The sequence below is a fragment of the Vidua macroura genome, chromosome 1 (genome assembly GCF_024509145.1).
Source record: "Vidua macroura isolate BioBank_ID:100142 chromosome 1, ASM2450914v1, whole genome shotgun sequence".
NCBI classification, from domain to species: Eukaryota; Metazoa; Chordata; class Aves; order Passeriformes; family Viduidae; genus Vidua; species Vidua macroura.
Window position 1 is genome coordinate 152,820,635 of NC_071571.1, and position 17,210 is coordinate 152,837,844.

General features: G+C 46.1%; 1 protein-coding gene across 1 annotated transcript in view; it reads right to left on the minus strand.

Moving 5' to 3' along the window:
• ZC3H3 (zinc finger CCCH-type containing 3) overlaps nt 1-17,210 on the minus strand; it is a 126,474-nt gene that overhangs the window by 36,122 nt on the left and 73,142 nt on the right. The window contains exon 5 of the mRNA XM_053976493.1: nt 6,152-6,345. Within this exon, the coding sequence (XP_053832468.1) occupies nt 6,152-6,345 (194 nt within the window). The remainder of the gene's footprint in view (nt 1-6,151; nt 6,346-17,210) is intronic.

Sequence of the window (17,210 nt, forward strand, 5' to 3'; positions counted from 1 at the left end):
TGAACAATCCCAAAATCAAGGGATTGAGATCAAAGGGGCCAAGAGATCCCACAATCCCAAAGACAAGGCACTAAGATTGAGGGGGCCACGGAGCTGACCTCAAAAAGTCTAAGGGATTGAGGAATCCCAAAACCAAGGGACTGAGTTTAAAGAAATTGAGGGACTGAGCTCAAAGACACAGAACAATTCCACAAACAAGGGATTGAGATTAAAGGGGCCAAGGGATTCCTCAATCCCAAAGACAAGGATGGCATTGAGAATGAAGGCGCAAAGGAATTGAGCTCAAAAGGGGTAAGGGATTGAAGAATCCCAAAACTATGGGATTGAGATGGAATGCATTGAGATTGAAAGGATTCCCCAATCCCAAAGAAAAAGCCTTGAGATTGAAGGGGCTACAAAACTGAGCTCAAAGGGGGTCAAGGGACTGAGCAACCCCAAAGAGAAAGAACTAATCAGAAAAGAGGAAAGAATTGAGGAATCCCAAAGACAAGGGATTGAGTAAAAAAGGGGCCATGGGATTGAGATCAAAAGGGACCAAGGGATCCCACAATCCCAAAGAAAAAGCACTGAGATTGAGGGAACCAGGGAACTGAGGTCAGAAGAGGTAAGGGATTGAGCAATCCCAAAGCCAAGGGAATGACTTCCAAAGAGGCCAATGGATTTAATTCAAGATGGGTATGGGACAGAGCAATCCCAAAAGCAAGAGATTGAGATTGAAGTGTTTGAGGGATTAAGCAATCCCAAAACAAGGGACTGATCCTGAAGAAGCCAAGGAATTGAGCTCAAAAAGAGGCAAGAGACTGCGCAATCCCAGGCCCAAGGAATTCACCTCAAAGGGAGTGAGCACAAAGGGACACTGGCACCAGCAACACTGAAACCAGTGGAAACCTGAGGAAAGTAACATTCCAAATTTCCCTGCTCTCACACCTTGGTGCATTGGGCTGGTCTCTCCTGCACCAAAATCTTCCTTATCCCTCCAGTATGATCCCAACACACTCAAGGTATATCGAACACAGAAGACAAGGTCATGATGGACAAACAAGAAGCTTAGGATGTTTCCATGGACATGGGGAAAAGGCAAAGCCCGGCACACCGGAGCAAATCCTCCCTAATTCCTCTTAAAATTAAAAGCAGAGGCAGAAGATGGGTGGTGGAAACATTCCAGTCCTGAATCCCTCCTTTCCTTCTGTAAAAAGGAGTGGCTCAAAGGAAGGAGCATCATTCAGGGCTGGGCCAACAGCAGCACTGAGCATTTCCTTATCCTTGAAAAAGTGGGAAGCGTGCTCCCATGACATTCAGCACTTCTAAAATTAGTTGGTAAACAGGGAGGCCAAAGAGCACTTTCTTCCAGCACTGTGGAGATCTCTGAGTGTGGAGTTCTCCCACTGCAGCCCAAATCCTGTTCAGGAGCATCCGTCACCTGTCCCCAGCCTGATGCAGTGGAGGAGGGGGTCCAGAGATGCTCCGAGGGATGGAGCCCCTCTGCTCTAGAGCCAGGGTGGGACAGCTGGGAATGTCCAGCTTGGAGAAGAGAAGGATCCAGGGAGATCTCAGAGCCCCTTCCAGTGCCTAAAGGGGCTCCAAGAGAGCTGGAGAGGGACTCTGGGCAAGGGATGGAGGGACAGGACACAGGGAATAGCTTCCTAATGCCAGAGGGCAGGGATAGATAGGATATTGGGAAAAAATCCTTCCCTGTGAGGGTGGGGAGACCCTGACACAGGTTGCCCAGAGAAGCTGTGGTTGTCTCATCCCTGGAAGCATCCAAGACCAGGTTGTGTGGGGCTTGGATCAACCTGGGATAGTGGAAGGTGTCCTTGCCCATAGCAGGGGCTTGGAATGAGATTGTCTTTAAGCTCCTTTCCAACCCAAACTATTCCATGATTCCATGACCTTCCATCTCCCCAGCTGATCACCTTTGCAGAGAGGGGAAACTGAGGCAGGAGGGGATGTTACACAGCAGGATGGAGACAGAAAGTGCATCTGGATGCAGGGAAAGTCCCTCACAGTTGTGGAAGGCTGAACTCAACCATGTTTTAATTAATAATTTGTTTCTCTGGGATCACAGCCACTGTCACAATGTGTGGGAGATGCCTCAGCTCAGGAGGACTAAAAACTCCTCTTAAGCCTCCACCTTTGGGAGCTCAGCAATCGTGGATATCTCCAAGGCTCTGGAATCTACGGCCATGGAGACAATTTGAAAACGCCAGTAAATAAAATCACGTTGTTCAAGGGGCCGGCTGTCACCTCTGGAGTCCCCAAAGCCACCAGACTTTCTCCAACTAAGAGCTAAAACCTCAGCATGAGGAAATCATGCAGGTGAGGATTTGCCCATGGAAAAATAGCCTGGACAGTTGGAAAAGCCTGCTGGAGCCAGCCCCAGCTCATGGAGTGCAATTCCTCTCTCAGCAGCAGCAGCAGCAGCAGCAGCTCGTGCAGAGATTGGGGTCAGGGCTGGTTTCCGGACAATGTCAAACCTTAATTTGCTTTCTGCTGCTTTCAATCTTGTATTTCCCCTTCTGTATTTCATTGTGAAACTCTACATTGCCCAGGACCTTTTGCTTCTCTCCCTGATTTCATGGAAAGTCCTCAAGAGTCTGGAAAACACCTTAGCAGCTGGAGAAAGAAATGAAGGAAAGGTTCCTTGTGAGCGGAGAAACCCAATTATTCTGCTTGTTTAATTAATTGCCACGTAGTAAATGCTTTCCACACCATCCCACTGCTGATTTTCCAAGACTTCTGCAAAGTGAAAAAATACATGGGTGCTGAAATACAAGTTATCCCAAAGGGAAAGAGCCTCTCCATGTATGATTCCACATCTTTGTATTGCACAAGGATGAACAGAGAGTGTTTCAGCTCTAGGTTTTCTTCTTCATCCTTGCCCAAGTAATGAATTATGCCACGTGCAAGATCCCTATCCAGCTGGGAAGCCAAAAAAAAAAAAAAAAGTATTTTTATTTCTGTATTTAATTTGCAGTTTTACAGAGGCAAGTGTGGAAGGCACAGAAATCCTTTGGGAGCAGAGCCACACATGAGATGAGAGCAAAGTTCTCAGCAGCTGCACAGACCGTGGTGATGCTGTGATTGCTCCAGGGAGTCTTTTTATGTTCAAACCACCTCCAAAAGTTTTTCCTGGGATTGCAGTGCCACTTTACTTGTCCCCAAGCCATGTGCCCTCCCCATCTCTCCAGCACCAACAAAGCCAATTCCAGAAGAGCCATAGGAAACTGCTCTTCCCATTGCTCCTGGTAGCCTCAAGATTGATCCCAATACAGCACAGGGATGCAGGAAGTGCATCCCCTGGATCAAACCCTCACTTACCACCAGCATCCATAAATAAATCACTTGGGAATGCTACGATGGTGTGGATGGATCAGCCCCAGCACCCAGCATCAGATTTTGTACTGTAGAGATAAAACCCCAACACTATAAATCCAGGGAAAGGGCAGAATTATAACCCACTGGAAGTAAACTCCAAGCTATTAAACTGTCAGGAGCATTTCCCGTCTCTCCACTATTCCAAACACACGGTGCCTGGCACTGAAAGGGAAAGGAAAAGCCGTTTTTTTCCATCTTTTAAATAAACTTTGTCAAGTGCTGAAAACACAGAGCGTTGAGCAAACGTTCGCAGCCGATGAGAACACACAAATCTTCCGCCCTGCCAGGCCCAGTTATCCTAAGGCAAGAGGAATCTGTGGAATCCATCCTTGGGAAGGAGGATGAATTATGGGGAGAGATGAAAGATGACATGAAAATACTGATTCACAGCAGTTCCTCGGGTTTTGTGGTTACAAAGCCAACGTGCTATCTGGCAGGGGGAAAGAGGCAACAGCAAAAAAACCGAACACCTTCAAAGTAATAATTAGATGGGATTGTATTTTATAGGGAATAACCCTGGAAGGGATCTTGCCTTCCAAAGTGGGACTAATTAAACCCAGTTCTCTGAATGAGACCTCACTAGAAGATGTGGTTTCAGTGAGAAAGGAAAAATGGGGGCATCACATCTCTTCCATGTCCTGTCACCCCAAATCCCCTCAGGAACCCCCCAAAAGCAATTCCAAGGCCTGTATCTGCAGTAATCCTCCCATGATACCTTTGGCTTCATCCCTCTTCCAGAAATTTGCCTCTAAGTTGGTGTTTCTCTGCTTGGTCCCAATCCAGTGATGGATATTCATGGACAGGCCAAATCCATCAGCCTTGGCTGAGTTGCCCAAATGAGACTTTGCTCATTTGTCTATTTTCAGACAAATTCAGAGACTTCCTTGCACTTAGATAAATAAAAAAAATCACCTTCTTGCTGGAAGGCAGGACCTTTTCCACCTACGTGCTCCCCAAAAAGAAGTTCACTAAACCTGTTCTTTAAAAAAATCTTTAAAATCATGGAGATTTTAGAGCCAAATGAGTCCAGCATTTCATCATCCTTGTCCTTGGAAAGCTCTCCCACCAGTTTAAGCCCCTTGGTTTTTGGCTGCTCCACTGGCCATGGAGAGACATCCTTCCTTAGCTTGGCAGCTCCAGATCTTCCACTTTTCCAGTCCTTCTAGCCATCACTTCTGCCCAGGACTCTTCCTAGTGGTCCAACTCTGTCCTGAAATCCATCCCCTGCTCCATCCAACAAGATCCCTGTCCATGTCCTGGGGTTTCACCCCTTTTCTTCCATTCCTTCAGGATATTTTCTGCCTTTGGTGACATCTTCAATGCCCAGAGATGGTGCTTAAGGCAGAACCACCCTCAATTATCCTGATCCAGACACTGGAAAATCCCAGTACCAGTAGCAAAGCTCTTGGAAAAAAAACAGATTTTTTTTTCTACAAACCCCCGAGCTGTTTTATGGCTGCTTTTTCTGTCTCCAAACTCTGATCCTTGCCCCTCCTCCTCAGAGGCAGCACCAAAGGCAAGGATTTACCAGGCAGGATCCCAGATTCCAAAAGAATCCATTATAGACGTGCTCCTGAGCATGCTCATCCCTATTTGAGGAGTTGGCAGCAAGGAGAAGGCAGCAGGAGAGTCAGACATCAAAAATCTGTCCTGAGAAGGGCTGAGTAGTGAAAATATCCACAAACCATTCCCAAACTCCTGCTGAGCCTTCCTTTGTTGCCCTCAGAAGGGAAATTACCTGGAAGTGACATTCCATTGGCTCCACATCCCTTGGCCACCGCCTCATCCTCATCTCCGCCATCATCAACAGGCAGCTCCACTTCCCATCCCATCCTTCCCTCCCTAATCCTGCTCTTTGTGGGTTTAAAATCACCCAGGATGCCCCAGAATTCCCACAGGAATTGTGGTGCAGGTGGTTTCGAAGGCTCTTCGTCTGCTTTCTCATCATATTTTGGCATTCAAGGACAGGCTGGACAGGGCTGGGAGCAACATGGTCTGGTGGAAGGCATCCCAGGAGGATGGAACTGGATGATCTTGAAGATGCCTTCCAAATCAAAGCCACGCCTCATTGCCTGATTTCCAGCATCATCCATAGAAATCCTCATCGCTGCTCCATTCATCCTTCCAGCCAGGAAAATCATCACAAAGCCACTGGTTTTGCCTTCCCCAGTTTAACTATCCACAAAAATTCTCAATAAACCAGCTAGGGAGCAAAAATATTTGAGACTAAGAATGAATTTAAAAAATACTTTAAACACAGTTAAAATCCTCTTTTTTTTAAGAGCCACACTTGAGGCATCAAACACAGGAGGAGCTGAAACACAAATTTAATCAAAGCCGCGATGTAAAGCTGGGAATTCATCAAAATGGGGGTATCATTCCACAATTATCTGCAGAATGATCTTCCCAATTTTTTAGGTCAATATTGAGCATAATTTGATGAGCATCTCAAGCACATTCAACCTTGTGGTGCTGTTTGAATTCATCCAAGACTTTGCCTGTTAAACCAAGTTTAACAGCGTGTCTCCACAAGCTTGAATTAAGTCTGATTTAAGAAAAACTCAATTCTCCTAAACCTTTAATTTCCCAAACATTATTTCCCCTTCGGGGCTACTATAAAGCAAGAAGAGCACTTGGCACCATGGAATGTCCACTACCTTCCCATCTGGAATTCTATGAGGCCGAAGGATGAGTCGCAACCCACAGGCTGGGAAGAAACAACTAAAAACTGAACTCAACGGATTTTGGACACGAACTGGGACAAATTCCTGCTCACCTGCTCTGATGGGAGTTTTGGTGCTCAGGTCCCTGGCCCGGAGAGGGCTGCTGGAAGTTTTGGAGAGTTTGTTGGCCGACACCCGGTACATGACCCCACCGATGCAGCGGAAGCCTTTGTTCCTCCAGCGCTGTTGGACGAGCTGGGATTTGCCACCTTGGAGTGAGAGTCGGGTTTGGTTTAACAATGGGGATCTGCAGGAAAAACAAAGTCAAGGTCAGCCCAAATTTGGGAAAATGTCACAAGGAGGTGCTGCTTCATCAGCAAACCATGAGATCGGAGACTCGTGGAATGGTTTGGGTTCGAACGGACCTTCAAGATCATCTCATTCCAATCCCATCGCCAAGGGCAGGGACAGCTCCCACTAGAATGGAGGAAATGTATGGAAGAGGCAGGAATGTTCTTGCTGTTGACAGATGAAAAGCTCCGATTCCTCATGACTGACACCAAAAAAATGACCTTCAGGTACTCTCCCCAAACTTCTCCCACCCTTGTTTGCACCTCTAGCCCCAGCAGAAACAAAGAAATACGGATGCAATCCCATGAGAGAATCAGCAAGGTGGGACCTTCACTGAGCTTAGCCAAGTTTTATGGAGTTCTACAAGCTTTGACATCCCTGGAAGTACATCAAAGCCAGGTGGGATGGGACTCTGAGCAACCTGATCCAGTGGGTGGCATCCCTGTCCATGGCAGGGGTTTATAACTAGATGGTCTTCAAGGTCCATTCCAACCAAAAACATTCCATGAGTCTGTATTTTTTTTATTGCTACTACTATTATGAATCAGATACAACAATTTTATTATTTTTATTCTGCCCCCAAATCTGGCTCTTGGAAGGATTTTCCTCAATCCCTGCATGGGACAAATCACCCAAGAGCATTTCCATCCCCACCTGTCACCTGGAACTGATGCTGGACCTCAGCAGGGTCCAGTGGGCAGGACTGGGGACCTCTTCCCATCTCCTCAACTCTCCCTAAATTCACGTATTGAGGCAGTGGGATGGAGATGGATTGGGAATCACAATCCAATTACTGTTGCCCATAATGTTATTCTGAAGCACCAGTAAGTTCTGAAGTGACACCTGAGGGATAAATATCACAGAATCCCAAAAGACCTCCAAGGCCATGAAGTCCAATCTGTGACCAACTATCAGTTTGTCAATTAAACCAGAGCACTGAGTGCCATGTCCAGGCATTCCCTGAGCACCTCCAGGGATGGAGACTCCATTCCACCTCACTGGACAGTTCATCCCAATGTTTAACAACCCTTTCCATGAAGAAATGCCTTCTGATGTCCAAACTGAACCTCCCCTGGCACAGCTTGAAGCTATTTCCTCTCATCCTGTTGCTGTTTGACAGGGAAAAGAGGCCAACCCACACCTTGCTACATGTCCCACAGAGGCTCCTCTGTCACCCAAAATCTTGTCCACTCCATGACCTGATACCTCCTGCACCATCCCACCTCCCTCCCGACCCACAAGGCAGCCTCTTCCCAGCTCATTCCTATCCATCCCCCATTATCCAAACAGAGCCACTGCAGCCAAATCAAATCTCCTCCAATATCAGTCGCCTTCCTCATTTAGCGCTAATCCAAACAGTAATTTGTTTATGCAAATTAGAGCTCTAATTTTGTATTAGCCCAAACTATGCTCATAATGCTATTAGCAGAACGTATATAAACCGCGCATTACCGGAGAATATCCGTAAATTAAGATCCCGCTATCCTATCAGCGGAATGCAAACCCCGATGAGCATTTCCTTTAAATGAACATGTGCTCCAAAGAAAAAGAGAGCTGGAAAATGGAATAGTTACATTTCCTAATGCCGAGCGTGACAGCCTATTCATTCCGGAGGGCTGTTGCCACTGGCTACCGAGCTCGGAAAATTTGCTGCCTGTTTTTTGTGGAAGGGGATGGGAATTCGATAAATTCCTTGTTTCAATTCCCCCAGGGTTTCCTCCTCATGGAACTGCTCCGGAGAGGAGCATCAAGTCCTAGTGATTTGAAAAGGAGTCATGGCAGTGGCATCATTGGGTGAAGGTGACAATGGCATGAGGGTCACTCATGGATCACCCAGCACATCCCAGAAAACTCCAGCAAGGCTAAGGGTGCATCCAGCACTGGCTCCAGGACCTGAAGAAAGGTCTTGTGGCTACATCAGGGGCAATAAAAATAATATCAGCTATCCAACAGCCGGGAGGGTGACAGAGATGATTCTCACTCTCTTCTCTGCTTGTCTGAGATCCCATCTGGAGTTTTGTGTCCATCTCTGGGGTCCCAGCAGTAGAAGGACGTGGAGCTGCTGGAGCAAGACCAGAGGAGGCCATGGAGATGCTCCGAGGGCTGGAGCAACTCTGCTCTGAAGTCAGGCTGGGAGAGCTAGGGGTGTTCAACCTGGAGAAGGGAAGGATCCAGGGAGACCTTGCTGTGCCTAAAGGGACTCCAGGGGAGCTGGAGAGAGTCCGTGGAAAAGGGATGCAGTGCCAGGACACAGGGAATGGCTTCCCACTGCCAGAGGGCAGAATTAGGTAAGTTACTGGGAAGGAATTCTTCCCTGGAATAGTGGTGAGGTGCTGGAATGGAGCTCCCAGAAAAGCTGCAGCTGCCCCATCCCTGGAAGCGTCCAAGGCCAAGTTGGACAGGGCTCGGAGCAACCTGGGATAGTGGAATGTATCCTTCCCCATGGCTTCCATGGAACTGGATGATCTTGAACCTTCCAACACAACCCATTCCAGGATTCTAATGAAGGTATTGCAAAACACCACCATGGTTGTGACAAGACCCAAAACCAGCTCCATCCATCTCCTCTTCCTCCCAGAGACACATCCCTGGGAAGACCCCAGGATGCTCCATTCCTCCGTTCACAGGGACTGTAGTGCCTGGATTTGGGGCTCCTTTTTCCCAGCTGAATCAGTCCCTTCAAGGATTTCTGTAATTCCATATATATTTCCTCTATGTTATCTCTGGGTAATACATAGAGATATCCACACACATCTATTTCCACACAGATACACACATAATTGAATATATATAGCCTGAGTATATGTATTGAAATACAAGATCTATATATTGTATAGAATAACAAATATTGATACCTTCATACATAAATCTATATATTATCACCAATATTCTCTGGGCCTCCTATATCCATCAATTATCTCTAGATATTATTGAATACATGTACTGAATGCATATATTGAATTAAATATGTTCAATAACATCTAGATATGTTCAATATATGTATTTAATACTACCTAGAGATAATTTATATGAGGCCCAGACACTATTTTTATTCTTATCACTTTATATTGTTGATATATTATTGAATATATAGAATATATATTCTATATATAGAATATATAGAATATATATTGAATGACATATATTCACTAATATAGGTAATACATGTAATATATATAGATATTGTTTTCTATATATTATACATTTTATATTTTCCTTAACTCTAGTAGAGGGAAGGGAAGAAGTCAGGGGTTCATGCAACATTCCCCACTCTGGTTTGTAGGGAAAGGCTGGGATGTGGCACAGCTGTGGAAGCACTCAGGGCATGGATATACAGATATACAGATTTATAGATCTATAAATATATAGATACACTATATATCTATATCTATATCTATATCTATATCTATATCTATATAGTATATAGTATATGCAGACCTATATATTTATATATAGGATAAACATATTTAAATAGCTATTTAATGTATTTAAATTATTTAAATAGATATTGTATTATTGTATCTATATAATTATAGCTACATATTATATGTAGATATACTGGTATATATTAAAAATATTCTATATCTATAGAGATACATTCCATATCTGTTGAATATTAATTTACATATATGCCCTAATACATTATATTATCACAGAGACACACATATGTGAGATAATACATTAAATTAAACCTTTCTTGGCTGTAACGTCAATAAACCCCAAACCCCCAAACCCACCCCAAACCCTGCAAAGCCCCACAGGCTGCTCGCACCACCTGAGCCAAAGTCACTGGTTTAAGCACCAGTTTAAGATCCAATTGGTTGAATCCCCCGAATCCTCGGGATATTTATTTGCCTGCCTTGCTTCTCTCAGCTCACCAAAGTGGTCACACACCACCCTCTCTTCTTTAGAATTCCTTAGGGATGGCCAAGCTCCAAACTGAGGGAGCCTTCAAATGCAGATGCTGTATCAGAACATCCCCACTGAGGCAGGGAGTTGGAACAGGATGATTTTTAAAGTTCCTTCCAATCCATTCCACCAATCTATTATTTTTTCAAGGATTTTGACAAACAGCATAAAAACTCATCTCATTCCCCAAAGGGAGTGGGGCTGAACCTCCTCTAATTTAGAGTTGTTGTATTTTTGAGGGAGACAAGTGACCTCTGGGTGGTCTCCAAGCAAAGCTTCTGCAGAACATCTGCTCAGGCTGCCAAAGCCCCAAGGGCCACTGGACCGAAGCCATGGAATCATCACAGAATGATTTGGGTTGAAAGGCATCTTCAAAATCACCAAGTTCCAATCCCCCTCCATGGGCAGGGCCAGTAGAACATGTCACTCCAAGCCCCATTCAACCTGGCCTTGAACACTTCCAGGGATGGAGAGTCCCAATCAGGAGCTCAGTTTGAGCTCACTGGAGGTTTGGCTACCTCCATCTCCACCTTCTGGCAGTGCAAATGTCCAAGCAGTGATGTCCCCTCATCCTTTTATATATATAAAGTAATAATTACTAGAATACTTACTGTACTTATTATTTATTATATTAGACAGGATATTCATTATATTATAGGAGCCTTAAGAGATTTAAAATTTAAGGGAAATTATGTTTTATATGGAAAAACCGTGCCCACACAGAAGAGCGGGGAGGGAACTCAACTTCCCAAGCTTCACTTACAGGAACCCTTTATTTCCCTCTGAATCCAAGTTCTTGCTCCCAAGTGCTTGTGTGGGCCCAAAACAGCCACCAGCGTGCGTGTCCCACCTCCCTCTTAGTGACATCCAAGCTGGTGGTGGCAGGGAAAAGCCACCCCCGAGGACACGGAGCCGAACGCCCATCGCTTTTCATCGGTGGCAGGATCCCAGCTCTCCGTAGAATTGTTACCCTAATGGAAAGGACGGCCTTTGGAAATGAACCGTATTGACAAAATAGGATAAAATTAACGAGATAATAGCCGGGCCAAGGACCTGAAGAATACACTGGGCCCCACGACACGAGGGCCTTGTAATTCCCTTTCTGCCGCGCATCCCGCGGATCTAAAGAGTCCTCCCGTCCGTCCACAAGGCCCCGCTCCGGCAGGAAATTTCATTAACGCTGGAAAATAGGAAAGGTATTAAGCGTGGATAATGAAGGCTAGAGTGTGAACAGTGCCTTAAGATAGTCTTCTTTCTAGCCTTTGTAATGGGAGGCATGAACTTTCCCTTCAAATCCATTTCTAATCCATTTGAAATACTACAGCAAATTATCTCCCCTTCAGCCCAAGAGCGGCCGGCCAATTTACTCCGAATAGAAGTGACAATGCTCCGGAATTTATCGCCATAACCTTGACTACACAAGGTTGAGGGTTGTCTTTCCCCCACCCCCAGGGTGGACAGCGGAAGAAAAATTTTTAATGAAGAGGGGGTGGAGGAATGGCATAAAAATGTTTTAAAATGGCAGCGTAGCTGGCGCAGGTTCGACGTCGACTACGGGGAAAATCAGAACCTGATACTAAAAATGTTACAAAGGGAGGTCCCAGGCTGATAAAACACTTAATGTCCCAGGCTGGATGGGGCTTGGAGCAACCTGGGCTAGTGGAAGGTGTCCCTGTCCATGGCAGGGGTTTGGACAAGATGATTGCTAAGGTCCCTTCCAACCCAAAACACTCCATGATTCTCTAGGATGAGGTTCTGTAGGATTGATGTTCAATCCTGGGAAACCAGACTTGGATTTCCCAGGAAATCCAAGGAAATGTGTCCTTCAGAGAATTCCAGAGGCATTTAGGTAGGAAAAGTTCCCCAAGATCATCCAGCCCAACCATTCCCCCAGCACTGCCAAGGCCACCACTAAGCCACATTCCAAAGTGCCACATCCACACAGACATTGAATTCCTACGGGATGGGGATTCCACCACTGCCTTGTGCAGCCTGCCCAACCTTTCCATGAAAAAAGCTTCCCAATATCCAAACTAAACCCTTCCTGGAACAACCTGAGGCTGCTTCCTCTTTTCTTGTCTCTTGTTCCCTGGAAACAGATCCTGAACCCCACCTGGATCCACCATCCTGTCAGGGAGTTGTGGAGAGCCAGAAGGTCCCCCCTGAGCCTCCTTTTCTCCAGGCTGAGCCTCCCCAGCTCCCTCAGCTGCTCCTGCTGCTCCAGACCTGTCCCTAGCTCCATTCCCTTCTCAGACTAGAGCTCCAAACCTGCTCAGAATGGAATAAAACCACCAAAATTTCAGCCAAGATCTAGCAAATAATGCTGGGAAAATACACTCCCTCTTCAAATAACCTATGTTTAAGATTATTATTTTATATAGTAATCTAAATAAAAAGGAAAAAAACCCGAGAGATTTCCAAGCCAACATGGAAAACAAAGTTTAAAAACAAGGATGAATCGCTCCAGCGTGCTCACATTTAACACCCCCATCCCCTCATCAACACAAGACCACATGATCCAAAAACCCCACCCAAACACCCGCAAAAATTCCCCTATACTTGAAATGTAACATTTTTAGAGTACTTGATGCCTCTAAGTTAAACACAACCCCACGAGCAGAGCAGGAACATCCCGGCGGCGTTTCCAGCTGGCTGAAACGGAGAGGATTTCCCTGCACTGGCGGCGATACAAGTGGCTCTTAAAGAATGGTTTTCTTTTACTACTGGATTTCTTCTTTGGGCTTAGCTTTTTTTTTTTTTTTTTTTTTTTGAAAGTAATCCTTACATAGTCAGAAATCACATTTGCATGCTGGCATTTGAATCCCGAGGAAAGAGCGGATCATCGCGGGGGCAATGGTTATGGAAAGCAACAGGGAGAGAGGTGAGGAAAGAGGGAGCTTGTCTGCCAACAAGCCTGGAAGGTGGCAATGGAAAATCTTCATTCGGGAGGAAAAAAAAACTCCAAAAAAATCACATTTTCCTCAGTCGTTCATCATTCTTTAGCAAACAACACAGGATTTAGGGCTAGAAGTGATCCTCAAACACACCAGGAATGCTCCAAGATGCCCCTTGGAAGCTTCTCCATCTCTATCCTCACCTGCTAGATCCCTGAAGACCCCAAATCTACAGCTAAAAGCAAGTAATTCCACTAAACTGTTTGATTTATGGGGTTTTTATCAGCTATTGATGCTTTCTCCTTAAAATAATAAAGGTCAAACCTCAAATAAACACTTTAAGATTTAATTTATTTAAAGAACCCGATTGGGATAATTCAAATAATTCAGTCCATTGTTGATGATATTTGAGGTTGGAAAAGTGATTGAAAATTAAAAATAGAAAGGAATGTGTCTTTTCCCCACATACATCCATAAATACAGAGGATCCGTTCATTTTAAATACACAGTGATGGGCAAAACCGCATTAATTTACCCATAAACAATTTCCTCCTTTCAATAATTACTTCTAATTATGAAACAAACACTTAAAAAAAAAATGGCCGTATTTTAATTTGGTTCAATTGAATCTGAATTTCCATTCAAATGCAGCTTAATGTTAATCTCAAGGAAAAAAAAAAAATAATCCATCCCAGATCTCATTTAGCATTTTCAAAACCTGGGAAAAATTATGAATTTCAATGAGCACCTATTAAGCTCCTTAATTACCTAAATAAAGATGTACCTTCCCAATAAATCCCCCTGACCTGGAAAGGAAAATAGTTGCAAATAAATTTAATGGTTATCAACCAATGAGAACAGAGATTCCTCCAAAAGAAAACCCTCAAAAAATCAGAAACATGGGATTACACCTGCAAGTAGGATTGTGGAGGGGTTTTTCATGGTTTTCCCCAGTTTCCACATCCCATAGAAGGATGCCTCTTGCCAATCCTTACATAGACTGGGTAGCTTTTCAAATAATTCCTCTTGGAAAGACCCAGGTATGAACAAAATATCCTGATCTCCTTGCAGTGGCTTCCCAAAGGGCTGCAAAATTTACAGGCAGCTTTGGGCTAACCTGAGGGGGAACATTCCACAGAATCATGGGATGGTTTGGGTAGGAAGGGACCTTCAAGATCACCCAGTCCCACCCCCTGCCATGGGCAGGGACACCTTCCACTACCCAAGGTTGCTCCAAGCCCCGTCCAACCTGGCCTTGGATGCTTCCAGGGATGGGACAGCTACAGCTTTTCTGGGAATCCCATTCTAGTTCCTCCCTACCTTCACAGGGAAGAATTTTTTCCAATATCCCATCTAACCCTGTCCTCTGGCAGTGGGAAGCCATTCCCTGTGTCCTGTCCCTCTATCCCTTGTCCCAAGTCCCTCTCCAGCTCTCCTGGAGCCCCTTCAGGCACTGGAAGGGGCTCTGAGCTCTCCCTGGAGCCTTCTCTTCTCCAGGCTGGACATTCCCAGCTCTCCCAGCCTGGCTCCAGAGCAGAGGGGCTCCAGCCCTTGGAGCATCTCCATGGCCTCCTCTGAATTTGCTCCAGCAGCTCCACATTCCTTTGCTGTTAGACCCCAGAGCTGGAGGCAGCTCTGTAGGTGGGGTCTCTGGGTGGAGGGGCAGAAATTCCTCCTCTCCCGCTGCCCACACTGTGAGATGAGCCCAGGGCACAGGGAATTTCTGGGTTCCAACACACATGGATGAGGCACATTCAGTTTTTCATCCACTAACACCCCCAAATCCTTCTCAGGGCTGCTCTCAATGCATTCCCCATCCAGCCTGGGTCTTTCCTTGGGATTGTCCTGTCCACTTGCAGGACCTTGGCCGTGGGCTTCCTGATGTTTGCACTGACCCAGCCTGTAACAGTCCCTCTGGATGCCATCTCTTCCCTCAAGTATCATTATTCCCTCCCACTGGATTTATTGCCATTTCCCTCTGAAAGCCATTCAGCCCCACACTGCCATTCCCTTTCATCTCTCCACCGTGTCCATGAAAAGCCAGAGCTCCACATGGCACTTGGCAGCTCCTGCAGGGCTCATGATCCCACTTGAAGCCAGAGAAAGCCCTGAAATCCTGCCAAAACCTTCCAAAAAACACACGAGATCCAGTAACACCTCGAGGAGCTCAAAGCAGTGGGAGAGGAGAGCTCTCTTCCCTGGCCCTGTTTCCTAAATCCCTACTATTGTTTGTAACCCAATTCATTCCTGCAGGAGATGGAGAGCCTGGATGCAAACCCAGCTCCATGTGCCAAGCACGAAAAACATTTGAAAGAAATTGGAAAAGAAGAATTTGCCTTGTTATCGGCTGTGCTGAAGGATTGGTGTAGCCAGGTAAGGACGGCAGGGATGGAACTGTCCTGGGAGAGCTGGGGGGGTCCAGCCTGGAGAAAAGAAGGATCCAGGGAGACCTTAGAGCCTCTTCCAGTGCCTGAAGGGGCTCCAAGAGAGTTGGAGAGGGATTTGGGACAAAGGATGGAGTGACAGGGAACGGCTTCCCACTGCCAGAGGGCAAGGAAAGATGGGATACTGGGAAGGAATTCTTGGCTGTGAGGGTGGGGAGGCCCTTGCACAGGTTGTCCAGAGAAGCTGTGGCTGTCTCATCCCTGGAAGTGTCCAAGGCCTGGTTGGACAGGGTATGGAACAACCTGGGATAGTGGAAGGTGTCCCTGCCCATGGCAGGAGGTTGGGACCTTCAAGATCCCTTCCAACCCAAACAATTCTTTAAGCCTGTGCCAGGGCCTCGCCACACTCACAGGAATGAACTTTTCCCCAGTATCCCATCTAATCCTGCCTTCCTTCCTCCACCACTGCCCTGTTCCAGGGCTTGACAACCTTTTCCATTAAGAAATTCTCCCTGATATCCAATCTAAACCTCCCTTGGCACAACTTCAGGTCATTTCCTCTTGTCCTCCCCACCCCCCGACAGCCCAACTCCAAACCATCTCCTTGGTTTCCCTCCAGCCCTGGGCCTGATCCCACCCACAGCAAGCCACGGGAGGATCCTCGGGAAAAACTCCAACTTCTCCAGCAAAGTTTGCGCTATGAAAACACCTCCCTGGAGATGAGACAAAAGACCCACCGGAGAAGACAATTTCCCAGTGTAAAGCTGTTTTCAAGGTAGGTCAAGTCTCAGCCCAAATCCCCCTGCCAAGGTCCCGTTAAACCGCTTAGGCTGAGCCTGAGAATGGAAATGCTGACGGTCCCTAATACTCGGCTTTCCATCCCGCTGCTCTAATGCCGGCGGCGGATCAGTGATTACACCGGGAAGACCGGGAACTATTGTCCCGTTAATTAGATTCCTTTTACCCCCATTAGCTCAGGCGATTGGACAAAGTTCATTAGGGTTTAACTCTGATTAACTGAAATGGAGCTCGCGGCGCTCCACGCAGGTGTTGCCGGATTCAGTGGCTCCGTTTGGGAAGCTCCAGAACCTGTGCCCACATGGATTAATCCTTAATTCCCTCCCAGACAGTGTCCTACCACCCTCAGTGATGGGCTAAAACCAGAGGGAAAGCGAGAGCAGCTCCTAGACATTCCCCTGTCCTGGCACAGAAGTGATATTCCTCCCTCTGCTCATCCCCATTTGTAAATCCCATTTCAGAGCTCTGGATGTGCTCCAAGCACTGGAATATCCCAGGAAGGCTAATTGCCGAGGATCATTCCAATGCTGTGTCCGTATCCCGACCCAAACAGTTCCAACTCTGAATATTTATCACAATAATCACTCAGACACGGAGCCAAATCCCACTGGAGGCTTTCCCTCCTGCCTGTTTCCCAAAAATACCTGGGATAATTGCTTTTTCCAAAGATATTTTCCCTTTAAATGCTCTTTTTCTCATGCAGGAAACAGCAATATTACTATGAAGAGCCAGAACAGCTGGCACATTTTAATTAAAGCAAGTATCTCAGACAAGGAGCAGGATTCTATGGAAAAGCAGGAACTCAGCATGGAAGAGGTTAAAGAAGTTCACTGGCG